Below are 26378 nucleotides of genomic sequence, written 5' to 3'. Positions count from 1 at the left end.
AATAGATAACCCCCTCTGGAAAACTCTCTCCCGACTGGGTTACCTTGCGGGCGCGCTCCCGAATCATACACTCTGCGTCCATAGCCACTGAGTGTATGGCTCGGCCCCGACCCCTGGCGACCTCATCATTGGATTTGATTGATAGAAGCGTAGCCATTGGCTCCTGCTGCTGTCAATCTATTGAATTAAGAGCCGAGAAGCAGTGGAGAGAGTGACGCGGTATCGCACCCATGGAAATTCGGGGCTCAGGTACGTAAAACTGGGGGGGGGGGGTGGGCAGACAGCGCAAGGTGTTTTTTCACCTTAATGCATAGAATGCGTTAAGGTGAAAAAACACAAGGGTTTCCAACCCCTTTAAATCCAATGAATGAAAGGGGTGGGGCCAGGGACAGTCCCTCTGGGGAGGAAATGGGTAGATGATGCTGGACATCCTCCAGCCAGGAAACAAGGCGGACTCTATCTGACAATGCATCTGGAGAGAGCTCACAGTATGCAGTTAAAGTAGAGTAAGTAATTTCAGTCCAGGAGAGGAGCCTGTACAACTGTGAAAACACACTCTACAGCACTGCGGTATATGTCAGAGCTATATAAATGTATAATAATAATAGTGTGTGACTGTGGGGGAGGGAACATTAAAGTGTAAGCTCCTCTGGTACAGAGACGGATGTGACTGGCTCAGTGATCTCTGTACAGCACTGTGGTATATGTTGGTGATGTTTAAATGAAAAAAGTATTCATATTTCCATGTACTGTCAGTTTCTCACACAGATCCCGGGATCTTCCTATACCGGCAGTTGTTTCCGGTTCGGGTTCTACTGCTCATTATATTATTATTAAGCCCGGTGTTCTTCCATGTGTACCATCACCGACAGGAGTAGGTAAGATACATAAAATACTATAAAGTACTGTAGAATCCGATATCCCCGATTCCCCTGAGCTGTAGTCAGATCAGCACAAGCTGAACACCGATTTCTTTCTCTTGGTCTGTAGGTTTTCCTTTTGGATTTATCCTTCTCTTAGTTTTAGAGGAGTACTGAATCACTGACTAGGAAAACGCATGCAGCAGCTGAAGTCAGAGCAAGGACAGAAATCATGATCGGCATGCCTGTTTAGGTCACCTACACAGAAATTATTGATGGCAGAGAACCATGTGTAACAGCCAAGCAGCTAGTATACAGTATTTAGGAATAGGCAAGAGCAAGGACACTTACCCTCTAAATGGGCATTTAGTATGTTTGGAATCATGCCTTATTGTATTCAATATTCCTAATTTCTTGAGTCCCTGAGCCCTTTCCTTGCTATAATCTACTTGAGTCCCTGAGCCTTTTCCTCCCTATGACCCCCCTGAACCATTTTCCTCCCTGTAACCCCCTTGAGTCTCTTAGCCTATTCCTCCCTTTAACCCCATTAAGTTGCCAAGACTTTTTCTCCCTTTAACCCCCATTGAGTCTCTGAGCTTTTTCTCCCCATAACCCCTTCGAGACATCAAGCCTTTCCCTCTCTATAACCCCTTAGTCTCGAAGTCTTTTCCTCCCTATAACCCCTTAAGCCTTGTACACATGGCTGGGTTTCCCAACGGGAAAACTACGAGGAGAGCTTTTGGCCGGGAATCCCGGCCGTGTTTATGCTCCCTCGCAGTTTTTCCTCCCTATAACCCCTTGGGTTTCTGAGCCTTTTCCTCCCTTTAACCTTTTGGGTCACTAAGTATTTCCTGCCCTATAACCTCTTGGGTCTTGAAGTCATTTCCTCCCTATAACCCCTTCAGGTTCTAAATATTTTCCTCCCTAAAACCCCTTGAGTTTCTGAGCCTTTTCCTCCATATAACCCCTTGAGTTTCTGAGCCTTTTCCTCCATATAACCCCTTGAGTTTCTGAGCCTTTTCCTCCCTATAACCCCTTGAGTTTCTGAGCCTTTTCCTCCCTATAACCCCTTGAGTTTCTGAGCCTTTTCCTCCCTATAACCCCTTGAGTTTCTGAGCCTTTTCCTCCCTATAACCCCTTGAGTTTCTGAGCCTTTTCCTCCCTATAACCCCTTGAGTTTCTGAGCCTTTTCCTCCCTATAACCCCTTGAGTTTCTGAGCCTTTTCCTCCCTATAACCCCTTGAGTTTCTGAACCTTTTTCTCCCTATAACCGCTTGAGTTTCTAAACCTTTCCTTGCCTATAACCCTCTGGGTCTCTGAACCCTTTTTTCCCCATATCCCCTTGAGTTTCTGAGCCTTTTCCTCCCCATATCCCCTTGACTTTCTGAGCCTTTTCCTCCCTATAACACCCTTGGTCTCCAAGTAATTTCCTCCCTATAACTCCTTGAGTTTCTAAACCTTTTTCTCCCTAAAACTCTGTGAGCCTTTTCCTCCCTATAACCCCTTGAGTCTCTGAACCTTTTCCTCCCTATAACCCCTTGAGTTTCTGAGCCCTTTTCTCACTATAACCCCTTGAGTTTCTGAGACTTTCCTCTCTATAACTCTTTGTGTCTCTTAGCCTTTTCCTCCCTATAACCCATTGGGTCTCTAAGTAATTTCCTCCCTTTAACTCATTGAGTTTCTAAACCTTTTCCACCATGTAAGCCCTTGCGTTTCTGAGCCTTTTCCTCCTAATAATATTATTTTCCATTCAGTAACATCTCACTTCTGCAAGCAATATTCCAGCATATTTAGTAGGATATTTTTGTACTTAAATAAATGTTTTTAATTTTACCAAACATGGGGAAATGTGCATGTATTGTGCCAGATTCAAGAAGCAATTGTGCCCGTGTAACCATAGGTTACACGGCGCAATTGCTTACTTGCTCCGGTGTAACGAGTGCTCCTGATTCAGGAACCTCGTTACACCAACTGCAGCCTAAAATCTGCGCGGCATAAGGCTCTTATGCCTCGCAGATTTTAGGCTGCATTCTTGCGTGGGCCGCTAGGGGGCGCTCCCATTGTGATCAGCGTGTAGTATGCAGATTGCATACTACCACTGATTCACAAGCTTGTGCGGGCCCCGCGCAAGCCAGGTACCGAGTTTCCATACGGCAACTTTAGCGCAAGGCTGAATTTCACGGCGTTTGCGTAAGTGATTCGTGAATGGCGCTGGACGCCATTCACGTTCACTTTGAAGCAAATGACGTCCTTGCGACGTCATTTGCCGCAATACACGTCGGGAAAGTTTCCCGACGGAGCATGCGCTGTACGCTCGGCACGGGAGCGCGCCTAATTTAAATGATTCCCGCCCCCGGCGGGATCATTTAACTTGCGCGCGCTTACGCCCGGCAAATTTGCCGGCGCGCCCTTGCAATTCACGGAGCTACTGCTCCGTGAATCGAGGGTAGCGCAAATTATTTGCGGGGGGCGCAGGGCAAAATCGTTGCCCTGCTCCCCCGCAAATAAAGCGCAAATCTACTTGAATCTGGGCCATTGTGGAGAAGTATTGTATGTTTTTTTTTTTTTTACCCATAAATACTTTCTAAGGTCATAAACATTAATGTTTATTTTTTTATTTAATTAATTCTTTTTTTTGTTTTTCTTCTAGTGTTCTGGTGATTAGAAAAGACACATGAAAATAAGACACCCAGTGATATGAAGATATCAGAGTTTGCTGCCCCCTCCCCTAGTCTTGTATAGTGAGAGGTGTCGAAGCTTTCATTATTTTAGACTTTTTTACCATTGCTATGAAAAACCTGCTATTTGTGTTACATTGTATCTGTGTTGCTGATCTCTTGTTTCATTGTTTGATCTAGGGCTGGGCGATTTTAGGCAATTTTTTTTTAAAAATCTGCGATTTAAAAAAAAAACGTAATTCATGATACAAATAAAGTTCTTGTTTTTCCCCATGGACACCGCGCCGGTCCTAAGTATTTAGGCAAGGCCGCAGCTTCAGCCTAGTCTGCCGTGATCCTGGGAAAAGGCTGCGGCCTCACCTAAAAAACCCTGCCTGCAGTTCGCTGCGATCCTGGGAAAAGGTCGCAGACTAGGCTGAAGCCGCGACCTCGCCTAAAAACCCTGCCCGAAGCTCGCCGCGAGCAGCCTTTTCCCAGGATTGTGGTGCGCTGCGGGCAGGATTTTTTAGGCGAGGTCCCGGCTTCAGCCTAGTCCGCTGCGATCCTGGGAAAAGGCCACGGACTAGGCCGAAGCCTGCGACCTCGCCTAAAAACCCTGCCCACAGCTCGCTGCAATCCTGGGAAAAGGCCAAGATTTGTATATATTACTATTGTCTGTTTTTTGGCTCATGGACATTTTCTTATGTGTACTCTTTTATGTATGCCATTTTGCTTTTTGTACCACCATTTTGTACCAAATAAAAAACTTTGTAAACAAAAAAAGCTCCCAATCCCAAGTACTGACCGGGAGCTTTCCGTTAACTGTGCCAAGAGCGTGCAGGGTGCTTGCTCTCGGCACAGCTCTGTATACATTCTGGTATGCATACAGTGCCTTGAAAAAGTATTCATACCCCTTGCAATTTTCCACATCTTTTTTTACTAAGTTTATACAAAATGTTTACATAGTACATATACATAAACATTCATATATTTTATGTCTTTACATATTATCCTGTTTTCCTAACTTTGTGTCTTAATTTATAAAAGTGGGGTCTGTTCCCTTTATTCCTTTCCCTTGTTAATTTCCCAGGGCTTTATTATTCTATCTACCACCCCTATTTTTCTCTGTGAATAGGAGTAGAATGAATGTATGGGGTGAGGGTTAGTGTTAGGGTTGGGGTTTCCCATTGAAGAATAAGGCTAGTACTCAGGAATTTGAACAGGGACCTCCCCCAGAGGTCAAAAGTCAGAAGGAGGTCAAAGGTCACGGGGCGTGGCTGACCCACCCCCACCAAAGTCTATGAATAGGAAAACATCATACTAGGGAATAGGAGGGGGTACTTGCGCCCGTCGCAGTAATATACGCGGTTTACATAAGTCATACGTCCGGCGTAAAGTTAAGCCTCATAAAGCAGGTGTAAGTCATGTTAAGGTATGGACCAGGGAACAGCTGTCGTGTTTTACGTTGTTTACATAGTAGTACGTGAATAGGGCTGGGCGTAGGTTACGTTCACGTCGTAGGCAGGGATTCAACGTATCTTAGGCGTTCGTTCCGACGTGATTCTGAGCATGCGCATTGGGAAGCGTCCACGGGACGGCGCATACGCCGTTCGCTCGGCCCATCATTTGCATGGAGTCACGGTTCATTTAAATGGATCACTCTCACTTCCACCTACTTTGAATTAGGCGGCTTACGCCAAAGAATTTACCTTACGCTGGCGCAACGTTGGGAGCAAGTGCTTTGTGAATACTCTGCTTGCCTCTCTGTGTTACGTCTAGTGTTGAGCGGAATACGCCATATTCGATTTCGCGATATATCACGAATATATAGCCGAATATTCGAGAAATATTCGCTAAAATCGAATATTCGTGATATTTTATCGAAATTAAATTTTTGCGAAATTTCGCTATTGCGATTGCGAAAATAATTGTGAAATTTCGACAAGTGCGGTAGGAGAACTCTGATTGGCTCATGCTGAAATCGAATATTCGTGATATATTATCGAAATTTCGCAAATGCGAATGCGAAATTGATTGCGGAATTTCGACAACTGTGGTAGGAGAACTCTGATTGGCTCTGATGCAAGTTTATACAAAATGTTTACATAGTACATATACATAAACATTCATATATTTTATGTCTTTACATATTATCCTGTTTTCCTAACTTTGTGTCTTAATTTATAAAAGTGGGGTCTGTTCCCTTTATTCCTTTCCCTTGTTAATTTCCCAGGGCTTTATTATTCTATCTACCACCCCTATTTTTCTCTGTGAATAGGAGTAGAATGAATGTATGGGGTGAGGGTTAGTGTTAGGGTTGGGGTTTCCCATTGAAGAATAAGGCTAGTACTCAGGAATTTGAACAGGGACCTCCCCCAGAGGTCAAAAGTCAGAAGGAGGTCAAAGGTCACGGGGCGTGGCTGACCCACCCCCACCAAAGTGTACCGCCCACCCCAGCTATGTTAGGGAATGAACAAGTCGGGGAAAGCATTTTGCGCATGCAAAGCGACTTAGTCGGTACACTTTGGTGGGGGTTGGTCAGTCACGTCTTGTGACCGTTGACATCTGGGAACCTGCCTTCTGACCTTTGACCTCTGGGGGAGGTCCCTGTTCTAATTCCTGAGTCCTAGCCTTATTCTTCCTAACCCTATCCCCTCTTTCCCCCTCCTATTCCCTAGTATGATGTTTTCCTATTCATAGATATTTTATTAGGCTCCTTGATGAGAACCGAAATTCATCCCAACTTTGCCATATTTTAGGAATTTGATTCTTTATAAACCCCTCCTCCCTAATCTGTTTTTTACATGTGTTGTATTTTCCACCTTTTGTCACAACCAAAAATGTAAATGTATCTTATTGGGATTTTATGTGATAGACCACCACAAAGGCCCGGATTCTCGTAGCACTTACGCTGGCGTATCTTGAGATACGCCGCGTAAGTGTAAATGTGCGCCGTTGTATCTATGCGCCTGACTTTGAAAGCAAGATACGCCTGTAAATAGGCTTCATCTGACCGACGTAAGCTTCCTACGCCGTCGTATTGTGGACGCATATTTGCGCTGGCCGCAAGGGGCACTCCCATTGATTTACGATTCGAATATGCAAATGACTGAGATACGGCGATTCACGAACGTACTTGCGCCCGTCGCAGTAATATACGCGGTTTACATAAGTCATACGTCCGGCGTAAAGTTAAGCCTCATAAAGCAGGTGTAAGTCATGTTAAGGTATGGACCAGGGAACAGCTGTCGTGTTTTACGTTGTTTACATAGTAGTACGTGAATAGGGCTGGGCGTAGGTTACGTTCACGTCGTAGGCAGGGATTCAACGTATCTTAGGCGTTCGTTCCGACGTGATTCTGAGCATGCGCATTGGGAAGCGTCCACGGGACGGCGCATACGCCGTTCGCTCGGCCCATCATTTGCATGGAGTCACGGTTCATTTAAATGGATCACTCTCACTTCCACCTACTTTGAATTAGGCGGCTTACGCCAAAGAATTTACCTTACGCTGGCGCAACGTTGGGAGCAAGTGCTTTGTGAATACTCTGCTTGCCTCTCTGTGTTACGTCTAGTGTTGAGCGGAATACGCCATATTCGATTTCGCGATATATCACGAATATATAGCCGAATATTCGAGAAATATTCGCTAAAATCGAATATTCGTGATATTTTATCCAAATTAAATTTTTGCGAAATTTCGCTATTGCGATTGCGAAAATAATTGTGAAATTTCGACAAGTGCGGTAGGAGAACTCTGATTGGCTCATGCTGAAATCGAATATTCGTGATATATTATCGAAATTTCGCAAATGCGAATGCGAAATTGATTGCGGAATTTCGACAACTGTGGTAGGAGAACTCTGATTGGCTCTGATGCAAAAGAAGGGCGGAGAAAATAATCGCGCAATATTCCTATTGCCGAATATTCGCATTGCGAATATTCGGCAATATAAAATGATCGCTTCAGCTACTCGACCCAGGGTCTCTAATCATACCAGCAATGATTTTAGACGTCGATGGAGATCACTAGGATGTGATCTGTTCTAAAAATAAAATTGAAAAAATGTGAATATTCGGAATAGCGAATATTGGCCGCGAAATTCGATATATTCGCGAATACTCGAATATGCCATATTCGAGCCGAATATTCGCAATACGAATATTCGTGAGCAACACTAGTTACGTCGGCGTAGCGCATATGAGATGCGCTACGCCGGCAGAAATATGCGCCGATGTATCTGAATCCGGCCCATTGTGTCACATAATTGTGAAGTGGAAGGAAAGTGATAAATGATTTTTAATTTTATTTACAAAAAAATATGTGAAAAGTGTGGGGGGCATTTGTATGGCGCCCTCCGGAGTCAATACTTTGTAGAACCCCCTTTCTCTACCAAGTCTTTTTGGGGGTGTCTCTACCAGCTTTGCCCATCTAGAGAGGGACATTTCTGCCCATTCTTCTTCTCTGTAAAATATCTCAAGCTCTGTCAGATTGGATGGAGAGCGTCTGTGATCAGCAATTTTCAAGTCTTGCCACAGATTCTCAATGTGATTTAGGTCTGGACTGTGACTGGGCCATTCTAACACATGAATAGGCTTTGATCTAAACCATTCCATTGTAGCTCTGGCTGTACTTTAGGGTCGTTGTCCTGCTGGAAGGTGATCCCCCCCCCCCCCCCCCCAGTCTCAAGTCTTTTGCAGACTCTAATGCCCCATACACACCATCAGACATTCCAACATCAAACCGTGTTTTTTTTTTTTTTTCGACGGATTGTTCGCTCAATCTTGTCTTGCATACACACGGTCACACAAATATTGTCGGAGATTCCGAACGTCAAGGACAACACTACGACGAGCTGATAAAAATTAAGTACAATGATTCCGAGAATGCGTCAAATTGATTTCGAGCATGCGTAGGATTTTTGTGCATCGGAATTGGTTACAGACGATCGAAATTTCCAACAAGAACTTTTGTTGTCGAAAAATTTGAGAACCAGCTCTCAGACAATTGTTGTCGGAAATTCCGACAGAAAATGTCCGATGGAGCCTACACGCGGTCGGATTTTCCGACAACAAGCTTGCATCGAACATTTGTTGTCGGAAATTCCGACCGTGTGTATGCGGCATTAGAGGTTTTCTTCTAAAGCCTCGTACACACGATCAGTCCATCCGATGAAAACAATCTAAAGGACAGTTGTCCTAGGTTAACCGATGAAGCTGACTGATGGTCCGTCACGCATTGGTTAAATAACCGATCGTGTCAGAACGCGGTGACGTAAAACACAACTACGTGCTGAAAAAAAGAAGTTCAATGCTTCCAAGCATGCATCGACTTGATTCTGAGCATGCGCGGGTTTTTAACCAATGGTTTTGCATACTAATGATCGGTTTTGACCTATGGGTTAGCAATCCATCGGTTAAATTTTAAAGCAAGTTGGCTTTTTTTAAACCGAAGGTTAAATAACCTATGGGGCCCACACACGATCGGTTTGGACCGATGAAAACGGTCCATCAGACCGTTTTCATCGGCTTAACCGATCGTGTGTACGCGGCCTTAGATTGCCCTGTTTTTGTCTTCATCCATCTTCCCATCAACTCTGACCAGCTTCCCTGTCCCTGCTGAAGAAAAATTTACTGAACAGCAACCACAATTCTGGCCGTATGATCACATTACTGTGTGAGTCAACCAGAATTTTTGAGGTGGAGTTTACTGGTGCCACACGAAGACCAAAATATAAAAATATATACATTTTTATTATTATAAATACATACAAGACACATTCTTTCATTTAGTGCTAAATGGTAATGATATCTCCGGATTTTTTTTTTATTATCAAAGGAAAAACTGGCCCAAAGTTGTAAAAAAGATTTAGCTGCATATTACTTGCTACTACCATAACCTTCCACCAAAGAACATCCCAAAACAAATTCTCCTGTTTCTAATAAATGCTGCAATTTCACATATGTGGACAAGCCTGGACTGGGACAAAAAATAGGCATGGGCATTTTGGATTGAGCAGCCCATGACATGCTAACCAGCACCTCCAGCAGAGAGCACGGGGGGAGGTGGAGAGCACTGGGAGGGCAGTTGAGGGCATGGGGGGAGATGGAGAGCAGAGGGAGGGAGGTGGAGAGCATGCGGGGAGGTGGAGAGCACAGGGAGGGCGGTGGAGAGCATGTGGGGAGGTGGAGAGCACCGGGGGGGCGGTGGAGAGCATGGGGGGAGTTGGAGAGCGCTAGGGGCAAAAGGGAGCATGGGGGAGGTGGAGAGCACTGGGGGTGGCAGAGAGCACTGAGGGGGTGGCGGAGAGCACTGGGAGGAGGTTGAGAGCACTGGGGGGGTGGCAGAGAGCACTGGGGGGGTGGCAGAGAGCATGGGCGAGGTGGAGAGCACTGGGGGGTGGCAGAGAGCATGGGGGAGGGGGGGTGGCAGAGAGCCCTGGGGGAAGGTTGAGAGCCCTGGGGGAAGGTTGAGAGCACTGCGGGGGTGGCAGAGAGCACTGGGGGGGTGGCGGAGAGCACTAGGGGGAGGTTGAGAGCACTGGGGAGTGGTGGAGAGCACTGGGGGGGTGGCGGAGAGCACTGGGGGGGAGGTTGAAAGCACTGGGTGGAGGTTGAGAGCACTGAGGAGTGTCAGAGAGCACTGGTGGGGGGGGGGGGTAGCAGAGAGCATGGAGAGAGGTGGAGAGCATGGAGGGAGGTGGAGAGCACTGGGGGGTGGCAGAGAGCCCTGGTGTCACGGAAGCATGAATCAGACGTACAACAATAGATAAATGAAATAGGAAGGCTTTATTGAAAACCAAACAGCAAGGTAAAAGTCCAAACGGATGATCAAACAGTGCAGAGTCTTCCACCGGAGCCAGGGATCAGGAGCCAGCAGGATAGTCCGAACGAAGCCAGGGATCAGAAGCCAGAAGGGTAGTCCGAACGAAGCCAGGAATCAGGAGCCAGAAGGGTAGTCCGTGGAAGCCGGGTCGGTAACCAAAAGCAGCAGCACAATCTCAGGAGCATGTGAATACAAGAGGACCAAGCAAGGAACTGAAGCAACAGGCCTCCTATATATGCAAGGCATCCAGCTCCTCCCAGTGGGAAGGAGGAGCCGCAGGGTGTGGTAAGTTATAAGAAGCCCAGAAACCAACATGGCCGCCAGCACATGTCAGATGAAAGAAGCCAGCAAGAGGTAAGACCATGACAGTACCTCCCCCTCAAGGGCCCCTCCTCCGCGGCGCAAAAAACGGTTTCTGGGGAAAGCGCGCGTGGAAGTCTCGGAGCAAGGCAGGAGCATGGACATCTGCGGAGGGAACCCAGGAACGCTCCTCTGGACCATAACCACGCCAGTGGACCAAAAACTGCACCCGGCCACGGACCAAGCGTGAGTCCAGGATATCGCTCACCTCATACTCCTCATGATCGCCCACCTGGACCGGACGAGGCCGAGGAACCGAGGAGGTGAAGCGATTGCACACCAGTGGTTTCAACAGGGAAACGTGAAACACGTTGGAGATCCGCATGCCAGGTGGGAGCGCAAGGGCATAGGCAACCGGGTTTACCCTGCGAAGCACTCGGAAGGGACCAACAAAGCGAGGAGCCAGCTTGGGAGTGGGCACTCGAAGGTTGAGGTTGCGAGTGGACAACCATACACGGTCTCCGACCTGGTAGGAAGGAGCAGGTGCCCGTCTGCGATCAGCCTGGAGTTTCTGGCGCTGCGCAGAGACCTCAAGGGACCTCTGGATCTGTATCCAAGAAGCACGTAGAGCGGAAAGGTGATCCTCCACAGCCGGAATATCTTGGGGAGAGAATGACTCCGGTAACACGGCAGGTTGGAACCCATAATTGGCCATGAAGGGAGACGTCCCAGAGGAAGAGTTCACCGCCGTGTTCCTGGCAAACTCAGCCCAAGGCAGAAGGTCAATCCAATTGTCTTGATGATCGGAGACATAGCAACAAAGGAATTGCTCCAGGGCCTGATTGGATCGTTCTGCGGCCCCATTGGACTGAGGGTGGTAGGCCGAGGAGAAGGAGAGATGAATCCCCAACTGGGAGCAAAAGGCGCGCCAGAACCTGGACACAAACTGACTCCCCCGATCCGACACTATCTCCTTGGGCAAACCGTGCAACCGGAAGACCTCCCTGGCGAAAACCGTGGCCAACTCTTGTGCAGAGGGTAATTTCTTGAGAGGAACACAGTGGCACATTTTGGAAAACCGATCCACAATCATGAGAATGACCGTATGGCCTTGGGATGCAGGAAGGTCCACAATGAAGTCCATCCCAAGGTGTGACCATGGGCGCTCCCCGGTAGCGATGGGTTGCAGAAGGCCCAACGGAAGGTGCCGAGGGGATTTACTCTGGGCACAAACAGAGCATGCCGCTACATATGCGGCGATGTCAGCACGTAGAGAAGGCCACCAGAACAAACGTGAAACAGCCCAGGACAGCTGATTCTTTCCAGGATGCCCCGCGGTCTTGGAGTTATGGTAGGTTCGCAACAACCGAGAGCGCAACTCCTCAGGCACAAAACATCTGCCGTTGGGTCTCCCAGAGGGAGCACCAGATTGGGCCGCCAAAATCTGCTCACCAAGGGGAGAGGTCAGGCTGGTGCGAATGGCGGCCAGGATCTGATTAGGAGGTATGACCGAAGTCGGTATCGATTCCTCCCTGGACAGCTCGGAGTATTGACGTGATAAGGCATCCGCCCTGACGTTCTTGGAACCGAATAGGTAAGAGACCACGTAATTAAAACGTGACAGGAACAGAGCCCATCTGGCCTGACGTGGTGTCAATCTCTTGGCCTCAGAAAGGTAAGTCAGATTCTTGTGGTCCGTCAGGATGAGAACCGGAACCACCGAACCCTCGAGCAAATGCCTCCACTCCTTGAGAGCCTGCACGATGGCCAACAACTCTCTGTCAGCAATCTGGTAGTTGCACTCCGCGGGAGACAGTTTCCGGGAGTAAAACCCACAGGGAAGCAGAGGACCCTCTGGTGTTCGACGCTGAGACAGAAGGGCGCCTACTCCCGTCTCAGACGCGTCCACCTCGAGAACAAAGGGCAACCCAGGGTTTGGATGAGACAGTATTGGAGCCGACACACAGGCAGATTTTAGAGCCTCAAAAGCCCGGATGGCCTCGGGCGGCCAGACCTGGGAATTACTGCCCTTCCTGGTCAGATCCGTGAGAGGCTTGGCCAGCGTGGAGAAGTCCCTGATGAACTTCTGATAATAATTGGCGAAGCCCAAAAAGCGCTGCAGGGAACGAAGACCACTGGGCTGGGGCCACTGTAAGACAGCCGAAACCTTCTCAGGGTCCATGGAGAACCCCTCAGCGGAAATGATGTAACCTAAGAAGGTTACCTGGGACCGGTGAAATTCGCATTTCTCAAGCTTACCGAACAGCTTGTTCTCTCGTAACCGTTGCAACACTCGCTTGACATCCAGAATGTGGGCCTCCATGGATTCAGAATATACCAAGATGTCATCCAAATAGACCACCACACACTTCTGCAACAGGTCACGGAAAACATCATTGATGAATTCCTGAAAGACTGCGGGCGCATTGCACAACCCAAAGGGCATAATCAAGGATTCATAATGACCGGTCCTGGTGTTGAACGCGATCTTCCACTCGTCACCAGCCTTGATCCTTACCAGGTTATATGCCGCCCTCAGGTCGAGTTTAGTAAAGACCGTGGCCCCCTTCAGGCGATCAAACAACTCGGAAATCAAGGGTATCGGGTATGCATTCTTGATCGTGATGCGATTAAGGCCTCTATAGTCGATGCAAGGCCTCAACTCTCCGCCCTTCTTTTTCACAAAGAAAAATCCAGCCCCTGCCGGGGACGAGGATTTGCGAATGTGACCACGGGAAAGCGCCTCCTTCACGTACTCCTCCATGGCCTCATTCTCCGCAACCGACAGTGGATAGACCCTGCCACGAGGAGGAACGGCGCCAGGTTGTAACTCTATGGCACAATCGTATGGGCGGTGCGGAGGCAGGGCAACAGCGCGCACCTTATCGAATACATCCCGGTACCCCTCGTATTCAGGAGGCAACACAGAGTCCGAGGAAGTACACAACAACTTGACAGGCCCATGGATGCAACTAGCCCCACACTGTGGTGACCATGAGAGGATCTCGGCCGATCTCCAATCGAAAGTCGGATTATGCTTCTGGAGCCAGGGGTACCCCAAGACCACCGAGTAGTGTGGAGACGAAATGACCTGAAGGCAGACCGACTCCCTGTGAACGGCCCCAATGGCTATCCCCACTGGAAGGGTCTCATGAGTCACGTGTGACGGCTGGAGGGGTCTGCCGTCTATCGCCTCGAGAACCAGCGGGGAAACTCGAGCCTGCAGAGGAATGGAGTTGGCGGCAGCGAACTTACTATCAATGAAAAATCCACCAGCACCAGAGTCCACCAACGCCTGGGTCGTCACCGAGCCCCCGACCCAGGAGAGAACAACGGTGATCAGTGGTTTATCAGCACGGGAAACCGGGGACGAAGAGACTCCACCCAAGATCTGCCCCCGACAGGATCTCAGGTGCGAGCGTTTCCCGGACGGTTCGGACATGCCAACCGAAAATGCCCACCGAGACCACAGTACATGCATCGGCCCTCGCGTCTCCGGAGTGCCCTCTCCCCCTCGGGCAGGCGAGCAAACCCCAGCTGCATGGGTTCACCCCCAGACATGTCAACTCCAGGAGGCGTGGGAGGAGAGGGAGGCACGGGTGGGACAGCAAACGTAGGCGCCAATCTGTTAGGAGACCTCCGCAGGCTCTCCTTAAAGGAAGGTCTCTCCCTGAGTCTGGTGTCAATCAATATCAGGAAAGAAATAAGAGCCTCGAGCTCCACTGGTAGGTCCTTAGCTGCAACCTCATCCTTCAAGGCATCCGAGAGACCATGGGAGAAAGCAGCGACCAGAGCCTCATTATTCCAGCCCACCTCTGCTGCCAGGGTACGAAACTCAATGGCGTATTCGGCTACCGATCGTGAACCCTGTCTGACGGACATAAGGAGCTTCGCAGCAGAGGCAGAGCGAGCCGGTACATCGAATACCTTCTGAAGAGAAGCAACAAAACCGGAAAACTCGTCAACCACCGGATTGTTGTTCTCCCATAAAGGGCTGGCCCAGGCCAAGGCCTTGTCCGAGAGCAGCGAGATCAAGAAGCCCACCTTAGATCTCTCAGTAGGAAAGGCATGTGGCAGCAACTCGAAATAAATGCCCACTTGGTTAAGGAAACCTCGGCACTGAGTTGGCTCTCCCCCAAAGCGCTGCGGAAGGGGGGCAGAACCGGTCATACCCCGAGACACCGCAGGCGCAACAGGTGTCGGGGTAGACTCTGGCGCAACAACCGGAGTGGCAGTAGGAGCGGACCCAGGAGCGACAACCGGCCTATCGGCAATGGGAGCGAGATGAGCCGTGCGTGCAAGCAGGGTTTGCAACGCCTGAGCGAACTGACCCAGCAGGTGATCCTGCTGATCAAGTCTGGCAACCAGCATGGGTAGCGAAGGTGGCCCTGTACCGTTAGAATTCATGGCTTGGTCCTAATGTCACGGAAGCATGAATCAGACGTACAACAATAGATAAATGAAATAGGAAGGCTTTATTGAAAACCAAACAGCAAGGTAAAAGTCCAAACAGATGATCAAACAGTGCAGAGTCTTCCACCGGAGCCAGGGATCAGGAGCCAGCAGGATAGTCCGAACGAAGCCAGGGATCAGAAGCCAGAAGGGTAGTCCGAACGAAGCCAGGAATCAGGAGCCAGAAGGGTAGTCCGTGGAAGCCGGGTCGGTAACCAAAAGCAGCAGCACAATCTCAGGAGCATGTGAATACAAGAGGACCAAGCAAGGAACTGAAGTAACAGGCCTCCTATATATGCAAGGCATCCAGCTCCTCCCAGTGGGAAGGAGGAGCCGCAGGGTGTGGTAAGTTATAAGAAGCCCAGAAACCAACATGGCCGCCAGCACATGTCAGATGAAAGAAGCCAGCAAGAGGTAAGACCATGACACCTGGGGGAGGTTGAGTGCACTGGGGGGTGGCGGAGAGCCCTGGGGGGTGGCAGAGAGCCCTGGGGGGGGGCAGCAGAGAGCATGGAGGGAGGTGGAGAGCACTGGGGGGGTGGCAGAGAGCACTGGGGGTGGCAGAGAGCACTGGGGGGGGTGAAAGAGAGCACTGGGGGGGAGTGGCAGCACTGGGGGGAGGTTGAGTGCACTGGGGAGTGGCAGAGAGCACTGGTGGGGAGGTTGAGAGCACTGGGGGGTGGCGGAGAGCCCTGGAGGGTGGCGGAGAGCCCTGGGGGGTGGCGGAGAGCCCTGGGGGGGGTAGCAGAGAGCATGGAGGGAGGTGGAGAGCACTGGGGGGGGTGGCAGAGAGCACTGGGGGGTGGCAGAGAGCACTGGGGGGTGAAAGAGAGCACTGGGGGGTGGCAGAGAGCACTGGGGGGTGGCAGAGAGCACTGGGGGGGTGGCAGAGAGCACTGGGGGAGGTGGAGATCACTGGGGGTGGCAGAGAGCACTGGGGGAAAGTGGAGATCACGAGGAGGCAAAGAGTATGGGTGGTGTAGGAGGAGCAGTGGGGGCGGCTGCATATAAAACAATCATGTTCTCTATCTCCCTTCTGCAGTATTGGAATTGGAATGCCTGCTTTTCTTCTACCTCTCGCAGCCTCAGGCATTTGAATATTGCAGAAGGGAGATGGAGAAAATTATTGTTTTATATACAGCCATCCCCACTGCTTCTCCTATCCAGGTTACAGGAGCGGGGACTGCACTCATGTTTTCTGCTATCCGCTTCAAGTTGTCAGCAGCAGGTGTCTGCTCTGGCTCCTCCCCCCTTGCAGTCGCGCCCCCCGGCCGTGGAGAGGCCGAAGGCTTCTCATCTAGCTCCTCCCCCCATTTTGTTTACGTCCCCCTGGCGGCCGCGGAGAGGCTAGATGAGCGGCGCGGGCGCAAAGAGCCTTGTGCCCTGCTACTAGAACTTGCAGCCTGGTGGCCCCTCGGTGGAATGCCCGGTTTGCCCAATAGCCAATCCGGGCCTGTATGTGGATGTTAGTTGTTTGTACCTGTAGTAGTGCCCAGAAACAATAGTGTGCTTTTACTTTTTTTTATCCTACCTAAAAAAACACTGACACTGATACTAATTTAAAAAGAAAACACTGGCCCAGATTCAGGTACGACTTGCGTGGGAGCAAGTGCGATTTGCACCGCGCAAGTACGGATTTGCGCCCAGGCAAATTTGCGGGTGACCCAGAAAGCAAGCTAAGCCTGAAATGTGCCATTTTTGCAAGGAGGCAGTTTCTCTGCCCCGGCGCAATTAAGGGGCAAATTTGCTCAGGGAGCAACTTGCGCTCTCATGGTTCTCCCTCAGCAAATATGCAAATGAGGAACTGCCACTGATTCATAAACTTGCGCGTGTGAGGAGCACTTGCGCCCAAAGCGCGCAAGCTGTTTGGCCGGGGCAAATTTACACTTTATAAAAGCAGGGGCAAGTTAGCAACAGATGGCCACAGGTCAGCTGGAGAGCAACTACAGCAGCACCAAGACGGACGAGCTGAACATGCAGAGCACCCACACTTTCTGGATCTCACATCTGTGTGCCAACATGCCAGGGGCAGCTACAAAATAAAAAAAGCTCATAATCTGAGCATCAATAAAAAAAAAATCTCAAAATCTGAGCATAACTGTGGTGTCCCAGTACAGGTATTTGCTGTAGGCCCTGTCAGATTGAGGCCCTCGTCTTGTGGGGTCTCCCCTGCAGGGACTCAGCTAGTTATGATGTGATTTATACTGTTATGGTTGATAATACGTTTATTAGGTGTGTATAGCTTTAAGGGGTTTAGTCAGCCATCTCATGTTCAGTCAGAGTGTATTACCATCTCATGTTCAGTCAGAGTGTATTAGAGTCGGGAGGATTAAGTGCTAGACAAGACCTTATTGTGTTGTGTTATACTACAGGTCAGTCTCTATGATCCACAGCTCTCAACCAATGGGCTTCAGTCTGATCAGGCCCTTATAAGGGATTGTACTTCCTGTTTAAGCCAGTCTAGACTACACACAGTTCCTGGCAGAACAGAGCAAAACACATTCAGAGAAGAAGTGCAGGCCAGAAGCCTCCAGTTCAGGAGAAAATACAGCAAAGAGTGGAGTATCCCTAAACATTACAGAACCAGTACTTCAGCTCATTTATCGGATCAATCCGTTATTCCGGCGAAAAGCCTCAAGTCTACAGACACTTCAGTAAGTGTATCTATTTTTCAGCCTAGTTAAGCATAGGCCCTGAATTACTAATCCGGCTTTTGCAGCCGAGTATATATATATGATCAGCTAAGCTCAAGCATTATCAGCCGTGTGACCCAGAGACTGCCTGCAGAACATTTTGACACTCTGTTTAAACGCTGTGAAGATTTTGACACCTGCCTTCATGCCAGTAAAGCCTTCGTTGTTTTAACCCCTGTTGTGGACTGTGTTATTACCATCCTAACTAGCGGGCCCCCAGAGCTGTAGTTTCCCGGGGTATTCCAAGACTACAGTGGCGTCACGTGACAGAGAGAGTTAATACCATCTGGCCCTGACTAAGGGTTAATACCACCTGACCCTGGGCTCCTAGCCCCAAGAACCAAGTAGCTAACCATCAAGCGCATGTGTGTGGCCGTGGGGCTCACCCTCCCCGGTCACCACATAACCAAAAAACAAGCTCATAATCTGAGCCACCAAAAAAAAAAAATGGTCATAAATAATTTTTTTCTTTTGGACATCCTTGGCCCAAGGGTCCCCCGGCTCTGGCTCCTCAGACGCCGTGGTGGAGCATGGGGTGGGGATGGAGGGGGGGAGCATCAACCCCTACTTCATCTCTCCTGGCAGGTGGTGCCTGCAAGCCCTCCATGGCGTTGGCCAGGCGGTTGAGGACGGTGTTGGTCTGTCCCAACATCCTCATCTGCCATGTGGTGGTGATCCTCAACTGCCGTCGGGTAAGTCTCCCCTCCTCCCGCACAGCAGCAGTGTTGGCCTCCACCGCACCTGCCAACCTGCTCACCTCCGAAGTTAATAATGCAGTGGCATCCTGCTGTTCAACCAGACAGGTCACAATGGCTGCGCAGTTGCCACTAACATCCTCCAGGGTCTCATTCTGTCGGTCCCCCCGGTCAGCATGGTGGGTGAGGGCCTGCTGTACAGAGGAGGAGGAGGATGCCAGGCTGTCAGCCACCCACCTCAGGTCTCCCAACCATCTCCCCTATATGGTGGGTCTGCCGGGCCTGCTCCTCCTGCAGACCCTCACGGAGGCTGGAGGGTACACCCCTCGTTTTACATAGAGCCTTCCTTGGAGGAGAGGCTGGGGCACGAACTGAGGGAGCAGAAGGGGAGGGGGTCACACAGGAGGGAGTGACACTGGAGGGAGGGACACTGGAGGGGCTTGCCCTGGAGGGGGATGATGTTATGGTCGGGGGGGTGGTGGGTCGGTCAGGGATGGTGGGATCCTCCTGGAGGGACACTGCTTCCTCCAGATTGAGGATAACGGCCTCCTCCACCACTTCCTCCTCCCTAGATGGACTATGGCCGATATCCTCCTCCACCAACATGCCCAGTATCTGCAGGGGGCCTGACTGCACCCCATGATGTTCTGGGGATGGCGTGGGTCGCCCTACAGCCGACGACGGCCCAGCCTCATTATCAACATCTGCGGATGACACAAAACAAAAATGTTGCTGGAGCAACACACTTATCACATGTTCCCTTCTACCCCCTCCCATGATACACAGCAGATATGAGAAACAAAAACTTGTTACATGTTCCCTTCTACCCCCTCATATGTTCACTTCTACCCCCTCCCATGATACACAGCAGATATGAGAAACAAAAACTTGTTACATGTTCCCTTCTACCCCCTCATATGTTCCCTTCTACCCCCTCCCATGATACACAGCAGATATGAGAAACAAAAAACTTACCAGTCCCCAAGTCCCCAACAGTGGAGTCATAGCCTGGCAGTCCCTCCACCTGCTCCAGCGCTAGACTCTAAGAGATGACCTCCTCCTCTGGATTGAGTCGCACAGAACAGGCTGGTCCTCCTCCGGTGCCCCTGCTGTGCTTTTTAATGAGGACAATTTTGTCCCGGACGCGATGCCGCATGTCCGTGAACTTTTTCTTGATGTCCATCCAAGTCCGGTCCTCAAAGCCCAGGGCATTGATGTCTAAGGTTATCACCTGAAATATTGCCCTCCTTTGGGCTACGGTAGTATTTTGGCCTTCAACGCCATACAGAACAGCAGTATGGCGCGTCAGTGCCTCCAGCATGATCTCCATCTCCGCTGCAACATAATTAGCCTTCCTCTTTTTTTTTTGGCCGGGAGGTGCCATCTCGCAGCAAAGGGCAAAATTAACTTGCTCAGGGGGGGGGGGTGGAACAAGCAGGATGTAATTTTGCACAGGACCTGCGCAGGTCTGCCCCTATTTATGTGCTCAGTGCAAGCAGGTGGGCAAAATTTGCCCTGAAAATAGGCGCAAACCACTGCTGAGTGGAAAAAAGATCATTTGCATAGGGCACACCCACTTTCACTTGCGCTGCCTTACGCCCTGATTTTTGCCTTACAAAGGAGCAAATTAGCAGACAAAAGGAATCCTGAATCAGGTGGCAATCTTTCCAATTTGCCCCAGCGCAGAGCAAATCAGCTGCTCTTCACAGGTGTAACTAAAGGGCAAATCTACCTGAATCTGGGCCACTAACCCTAATGCCTCGTTCACACGATCGGATTTCCCGACGGGAAAACGGCCATGTTTGCTTTTGGTCTGGAAAACCGACCGTGTGTATGCTCCATAGCAGTTTTCCCAACAGGAAAACTGCGAGCAAAAAAATGAGAACTTGTTCTCTTTTTTCTGCCGCGATTCTCTGCGTTTTTTTTGTTTGCCAGTTTTCCTATAGGGAAACTGCAGTGGAGCATACACACGGCTGGTTTTCCCGACCAAAGCTGTCATGGCAGTTTTCCTGTCGGGAAAACCGGCCGTGTGTACATGGGAAGAGCAACCGGGCAGGTTCTCGGTTTTCCTGGCGGACTTTTGACTTTGGAAGAAATAGAGCCCCATTATTGGTACGGGGAGACAGATTGATCTTGGGGGGAGAACTGTACTGAAGAACTGACTAACCAGGGGGTATTATACTGGGGGGCAGATTGACCTGGGGGGGGATTATACTGGGGGACAGATTGACCTTGGGGGGAAAGATTGTACTGGGGGGCAGACTAACATAGGGGGATTATACTGGGAGAAAGATTGACCTAGGAGAAAGGATTATACTGGGGGCAGACTGACCTGGGGGGTGGGGGATTGTACGGGAGGACCGATTGATCTTGGGGGGAGAACTGACCGACCTGGGGGTATTATACTGGGGGACAGATTGACCTTGGGGGGAGAGGGGAGGATTATACTAAGGGACTGACCTGGGGGGAATTACACTGACCTAGAGGGTGGGACAGATTATACTGAGGGACAGACTGACCTGGGGGAATTATACTGGGGGTCAGACTGACTTGGAGGGCGAGACGGATTATACTTGGGGACAGATTGACCTGTTGGGGATTATACTTGGGGACAGATTGACAATGGGGGGAAAGATTGTGCTGGGGGACAGACTAACCTAGACAGATTATACCGGGGGACAGATTGACCTGTGGGGGGATTATACTTGGGGACAGATTGACCTTAAGGGGAAAGAATGTGCTTGGGGACAGACTAACATAGGGGGACTATACTGGGGGACAGATTGACCTGTTGGGGATTATACTTGGGGACAGATTGACCTTGGGGGGAAAGATTTTTCTGGGGGACAGACTAACATAGGGGGACTATACTGGGGGACAGATTGACCTGTTGGGGATTATGTTTGGGGACAGATTGACCTGTTGGGGATTATACTTGGGGACAGATTGACCTTGGGGGGGAAAGATTGTGTTGGGGGACAGACTAACCTAGACGGATTATACTGGGGCACAGACTGACATAGAGGGCAGTACGGATAAAACTGGGGGACAAACTACCCTGTGGGGGATTATACTTGGGGACAGATTGACCTTGGAGGGAAAGATTGTGCTGGGGGACAGACTAACATAGGGGGACAGATTGACCCAGGGGAAAGGATTATGCTGGGGACAGACTGACCTGGGGGTGGGCGATTGTATGGGGGAACAGATTGATCTTGGGGGAGAACTGTACTGGAGAACTGACTAACCTGGGAGTATTATACTGGGGGACAGATTGACCTTGGGGGGAGAGGGGAGGATTATACTAAGGGACAGACTTGACCTGGGGGGAATTATACTGTGGCACAGACTGACCTAGAGGGCGGGACGGATTATACTGAGGGACAGACTGACCTGGGGGGAATTATACTGGGGGTCAGACAGACTGACTTGGAGAGCGAGACGGATTATACTTGGGGACAGATTGACATTGGGAGGGAAAGATTGTGCTGGGGGACAGACTAACCTAGAGGGATTATACTGGGGACAGATTGACCTGTTGGGGATTATGTTTGGGGACAGATTGACCTTGGGGAGGAAATATTGTGTTGGGGGACAGACTTACCTAGACGGATTATACTGGGGCACAGACTGACCTAGAGGGCAGTACGGATTATACTGGGGCACAGACTGACCTAGAGGGCAGTAAGGATTATGCTGGGGGATAGACTGGCCTGTGGGGGATTATACTTGGGGACAGATTGATCTTGGGGGGGGGGGGGGATTGTTCTGGGGGACAGACTAACATAGGGGGATTATACTGGGGGACAGATTGACCCAGGGGAAATGATTATGCTGGGGGATAGACTGACCTGGGGCATGGGGGATTGTACGGGGGGACAGATTGATCTTGGAGGGAAAGATTGTGCTGGGAGTCAGACTAACATAGGGGGATTATACTGGGGACAGATTGACCCAGGGGAAAGGTTAATACTGGGGGACAGACTGACCTGGGGGTGGGGGATTGTACTGGGGGGACAGATTGATCTTGGGGGGAGGATTGTACTAGAGGACTTACTGACCTGGGGATATTATACTGGGATACAGATTGACCTCGGGGGAGGGGAAAGGATTATACTGAGGGACAGACTGAACTGGAGGGAATTATACTGGGGACAGACTGACCTGGAAGGTGGGATGCATTATACTGGGGGACAGACTGACCCGTGGGGGATTATACTGGGGCGCAGACTGGCATTGTTTGTTAAGCTCCTCCCACCAGTAACACAAATTGACCACACCCACTGTGCGCAACGCATTACTATCCTCCTTGGGGCAGTCAATGGTGTTCCAGGTCTTTTTGCAATCCCATAGTGTATATGTAGGGCTGACCCCCGAAGGAGCCGCTGAATAGAATAGGGATGGCGTGTTACCTCTGTGAGTGTCTAGGGGTAGATGATGATGAGAGCAGCAATGATGGAATGTCCAAACAGCAGGTGTCTTTCTTGTGCTTTTATTTGTGCCCAACACGGCAAACAGTAAACTTGAGGTAGAGAGATCAAAGATGAAGGAGGAGGAGGATTAGCAGATTCAGACCTAACAGAACGGAAGCGGTCCTGCTTCCAACGGCACTTCACTTTCGTCGCCACTCCAGCCGGAGGGGGTATAGTGTATCTGGACAGGCCTCTCACACCGACCTGGCAGCCAGGATATCACTTGGAACTTTGAGAGAAAACAGGTCTCTGCCACAGACCTGTCCTCAGAACTTAGGTTATGGAGACTATTCTCCTCAGTAAACTTCTTCTTGCCTGAATCTTGCCCAGGTAGTTTCAATTAGGTTACCAACTGACAGGTGGCTAACATCCACCCCTCAGTGTCCGGTTACCTCGATCCCTGGTGGATCGTCTAGGCACTGTTGGACGTAGCGTAATATGGTCAGCGTAAGCCCGCCTAATTCAAATTAGGCAGGTAGTGGGCATGCTACATTTAAATTAGCCGTGACCCCATGTAAATGAATGGCTGATCGTATGGCGCATGCGTGCGCATGCTCAGATTCACGTCACAAATACTCAATAGGGAGAAAGAGAAGTTGTGCAAATACTCAATGCTTTCGACGTGAACGTAACCTACGCCCAGCCCCATTCACGTACGGCTTACGCAAACAACGTAAAATACGACGGCTGTTCCGTCGTCCATACCTTGCATGGGCTGCGCCACCTATAGAGGTGTTTTATCTTTACGCCGGCGTATGTCTTACGTAAACGGCGTAGCTTACTGCGACGGGCGTACGTACGCTCGTGAATCGGCGTATCTTGCTCATTTACATATTCGTCGCGTAAATCAACGTAAGCGCCCCTAGCGGCCAGCGTAAATATGCAGCCAAGATACAACGGCGTAGGAGACTTACGTCGGTCGTATCTTGGCCAAATTCTGGCGTATCTGGTTTCCAGAATATGCCTAAAGATACGACGGCGCACATTTGGACTTACGACGGCATATCTACTGATACATCGGCGTAAGTCTCTCTGAATCTAGCTCATAGTGTAGTGTAAATGCTGCTAATGAGGTAGTTTCCAGCAAAGCTCATTTGGCTGAAGGAAGGGCAAGACTTGAGCTGGCTTCCATGACACATCAGAGCTCGTTGCACACAGGAGAGGAGAATAGTTCATCAGGATGATGGAGAAGATCTTTTTCTTTTTATGTGGATGGCAACATGCAGTGCTCACTCTGGAAGTTTTATTTCAGTGACGATCACCGGCTCTCCATCTGAAAGACAAAAAACAACGTGGTAAATGTCTCATCGTCATCCAAATGCATTAACTGTTCCAGGCCTGGTCTGAAGTTATTCAAGGAGTGCATGTTGGATCTGGCGTATCAAAAGTACCTGCTAAAGCACATATGGGCCCAGATTCAAGTAGAATCGCGCAATATTTGCGTGGGCAAAGAGCAAATTTTTTTCTCTGCGCCCACGCAAATATTGCGCTTTGCCCGCGATTCACGGAGCAGTTGCTCCGTAAATTGCGCGGGCAATATGCTAAGCAGCCGGGCGCAAGGCTGCCTAATGTAAATGATCCCGCCGGGGGCGGGAATCATTTAAATTAGGCGCGCTCCCGCGCCGAGCGAACAGCGCATGCTCCGTCGGGAAACTTTCCCGACGTGCATTGCGGCAAATGACGTCGCAAGGACGTCATTTGCTTGTAAGTGAACGTGAATGGCGTCCAGCGCCATTCACGGTTCACTTACGTAAACGACGTTAAATTTGAACGTCGCGAGCGGGAGGCGCAGCTATACTTTAGCATTGGCTGCGCCTGCTATAGCAGGAGCAACCTTATGCTAAAGGCGCCGTACGGAAACTCTGTACCTTGCGTGAGAAGGGCCCGCGCAACTTTTGTGAATCGGTGGTAGTATGCAATTTGCATACTACACGCCGATCACAAAGGCCGCGCCCCCTAGCGGCCAACGCAAGAATGCAGCCTGGGATGTGAAGGCATAAGGAGGCTTATGTTTGTCACATCCTAGGCTGCATTCGGTGTAACGAGGTTCCTGAATCAGGAGCACTCGTTACACCGGAGCAAGTAAGCACTTGCGCCGCGCAACCTATGGTTGCGCGGGCGCAAGTGCTTCTTGAATCTGGGCCAAGGTGTACAAAACTCTACTGATTCAAGAGGTTAACTCAGCAAGTCAAGCAAGAGGAGCAGTAGAGTTGTTACATGTAAGGATGAGCCGAACATCCCCCAGTTCGGATCACACCAAAACTTGCGAACAGGCACAAAATGTGTTTGAACACCGTTAAAGTCTATGGGACACGAACATGAAAAATCAAAAGTGCTAATTTTAAAGGCTTATATGCAAGTTATTGCCATAAAAAGTGTTTGGGGACCCGGGTCCTGCCCCAGGGGACATATATCAATGCAAAAAAAAGTATTAAAAACTGAAGTTTTTTGGGGGAGCAGTGATTTTAATAATGCTTAAAGTGAAACAATAAAAATGAAATATTCTGCCTGGGGGGGTGTCTATAGTATGCCTGTAAAGTGGCACATGTTTTCCGTGTTTAGAACAATACCACAGCAAAATGAAATTTCTAAAGGAAAAAAAGTAATTTAAAACTGATCTCGGCTGTAATGAAAAGTCGGGTCTCGGCAATACAGATACAAGTCATTGAAAAAAAACAGCATAGGTCCTCCCCCCAGTCCATACCAGGCCCTTCAGGTCTGGTATGGATATTTAGGGTAATCCTCCGCCAAATAAAAAAAATGTTGCCCCCCAAAATCCATACCAGATCCTTATCCGAGCATGCAATTTGGCAGGCTGCAGGAAAAGAGGGGGGACGAGAGAGTGCCCCCCCTCCTGATCCATACCAGGCCACATGCCCTCAACATGGGGAGGATGCTTTGGGGTCCCCAAAGCACCTTGTCACCATATTAATGGGGACAAGGGCCTCACCCCCACAACCCTTGCCCAGTGGTTGTGGGGGTCTGCGGGCGGGGGGCTTATCAGAATCTGGAAGCCCCCTTTAACAAGGGGACCCCAAGATCCTGCCCCCCCTACAGGTACATTGTACTCCTACCGTATCACTAAAAAAGTGTCAAAAATAGTAAAAAAGACAGCAGACAGCTTGGGACAAGTCTTTTATTAAATAAATGTCCCGCAATGTAAATCCATCTCACGCCACCCAACAGACCGAAAAAAAAGCAGCAACAGCTCCGCCTCCATGGGAGGCTTCTGCCGAGTGACGCTTCTTCTCAATGACAGCTGTTACACACCCGGTGATGTAAATGGGTGACCCCGCCCCCTCTGTGGCCACGTGACACTTTTTTGTGAAATGGTAGGGGTACAATGTCACTGTTACCAATTCACGTAGGGGGCAGAATCTGGGGGTCCCCTTGTTAAAGGGGGCTTCCAGATTCCGATAATCAT

General features: G+C 49.9%; 1 protein-coding gene across 1 annotated transcript in view; it reads right to left on the bottom strand.

The window, feature by feature from the left end:
- Positions 1–23933: 23933 nt before the first annotated feature.
- Positions 23934–26378, bottom strand: part of LOC120928120 — a 60142-nt gene continuing 57697 nt past the window's right edge. Inside the window, exon 6 of the mRNA XM_040339232.1 lies at positions 23934–24227. Coding sequence (XP_040195166.1) covers positions 24184–24227 — 44 coding nt within the window. The 3' untranslated portion in view covers positions 23934–24183. The remainder of the gene's footprint in view (positions 24228–26378) is intronic.

Source organism: Rana temporaria, chromosome 2, assembly GCF_905171775.1.
Source record: "Rana temporaria chromosome 2, aRanTem1.1, whole genome shotgun sequence".
Lineage (NCBI taxonomy): Eukaryota > Metazoa > Chordata > Amphibia > Anura > Ranidae > Rana > Rana temporaria.
The sequence above is the reverse complement of the archived record's forward strand: the minus strand, read 5'-3'. Positions and strand labels throughout refer to the sequence as shown.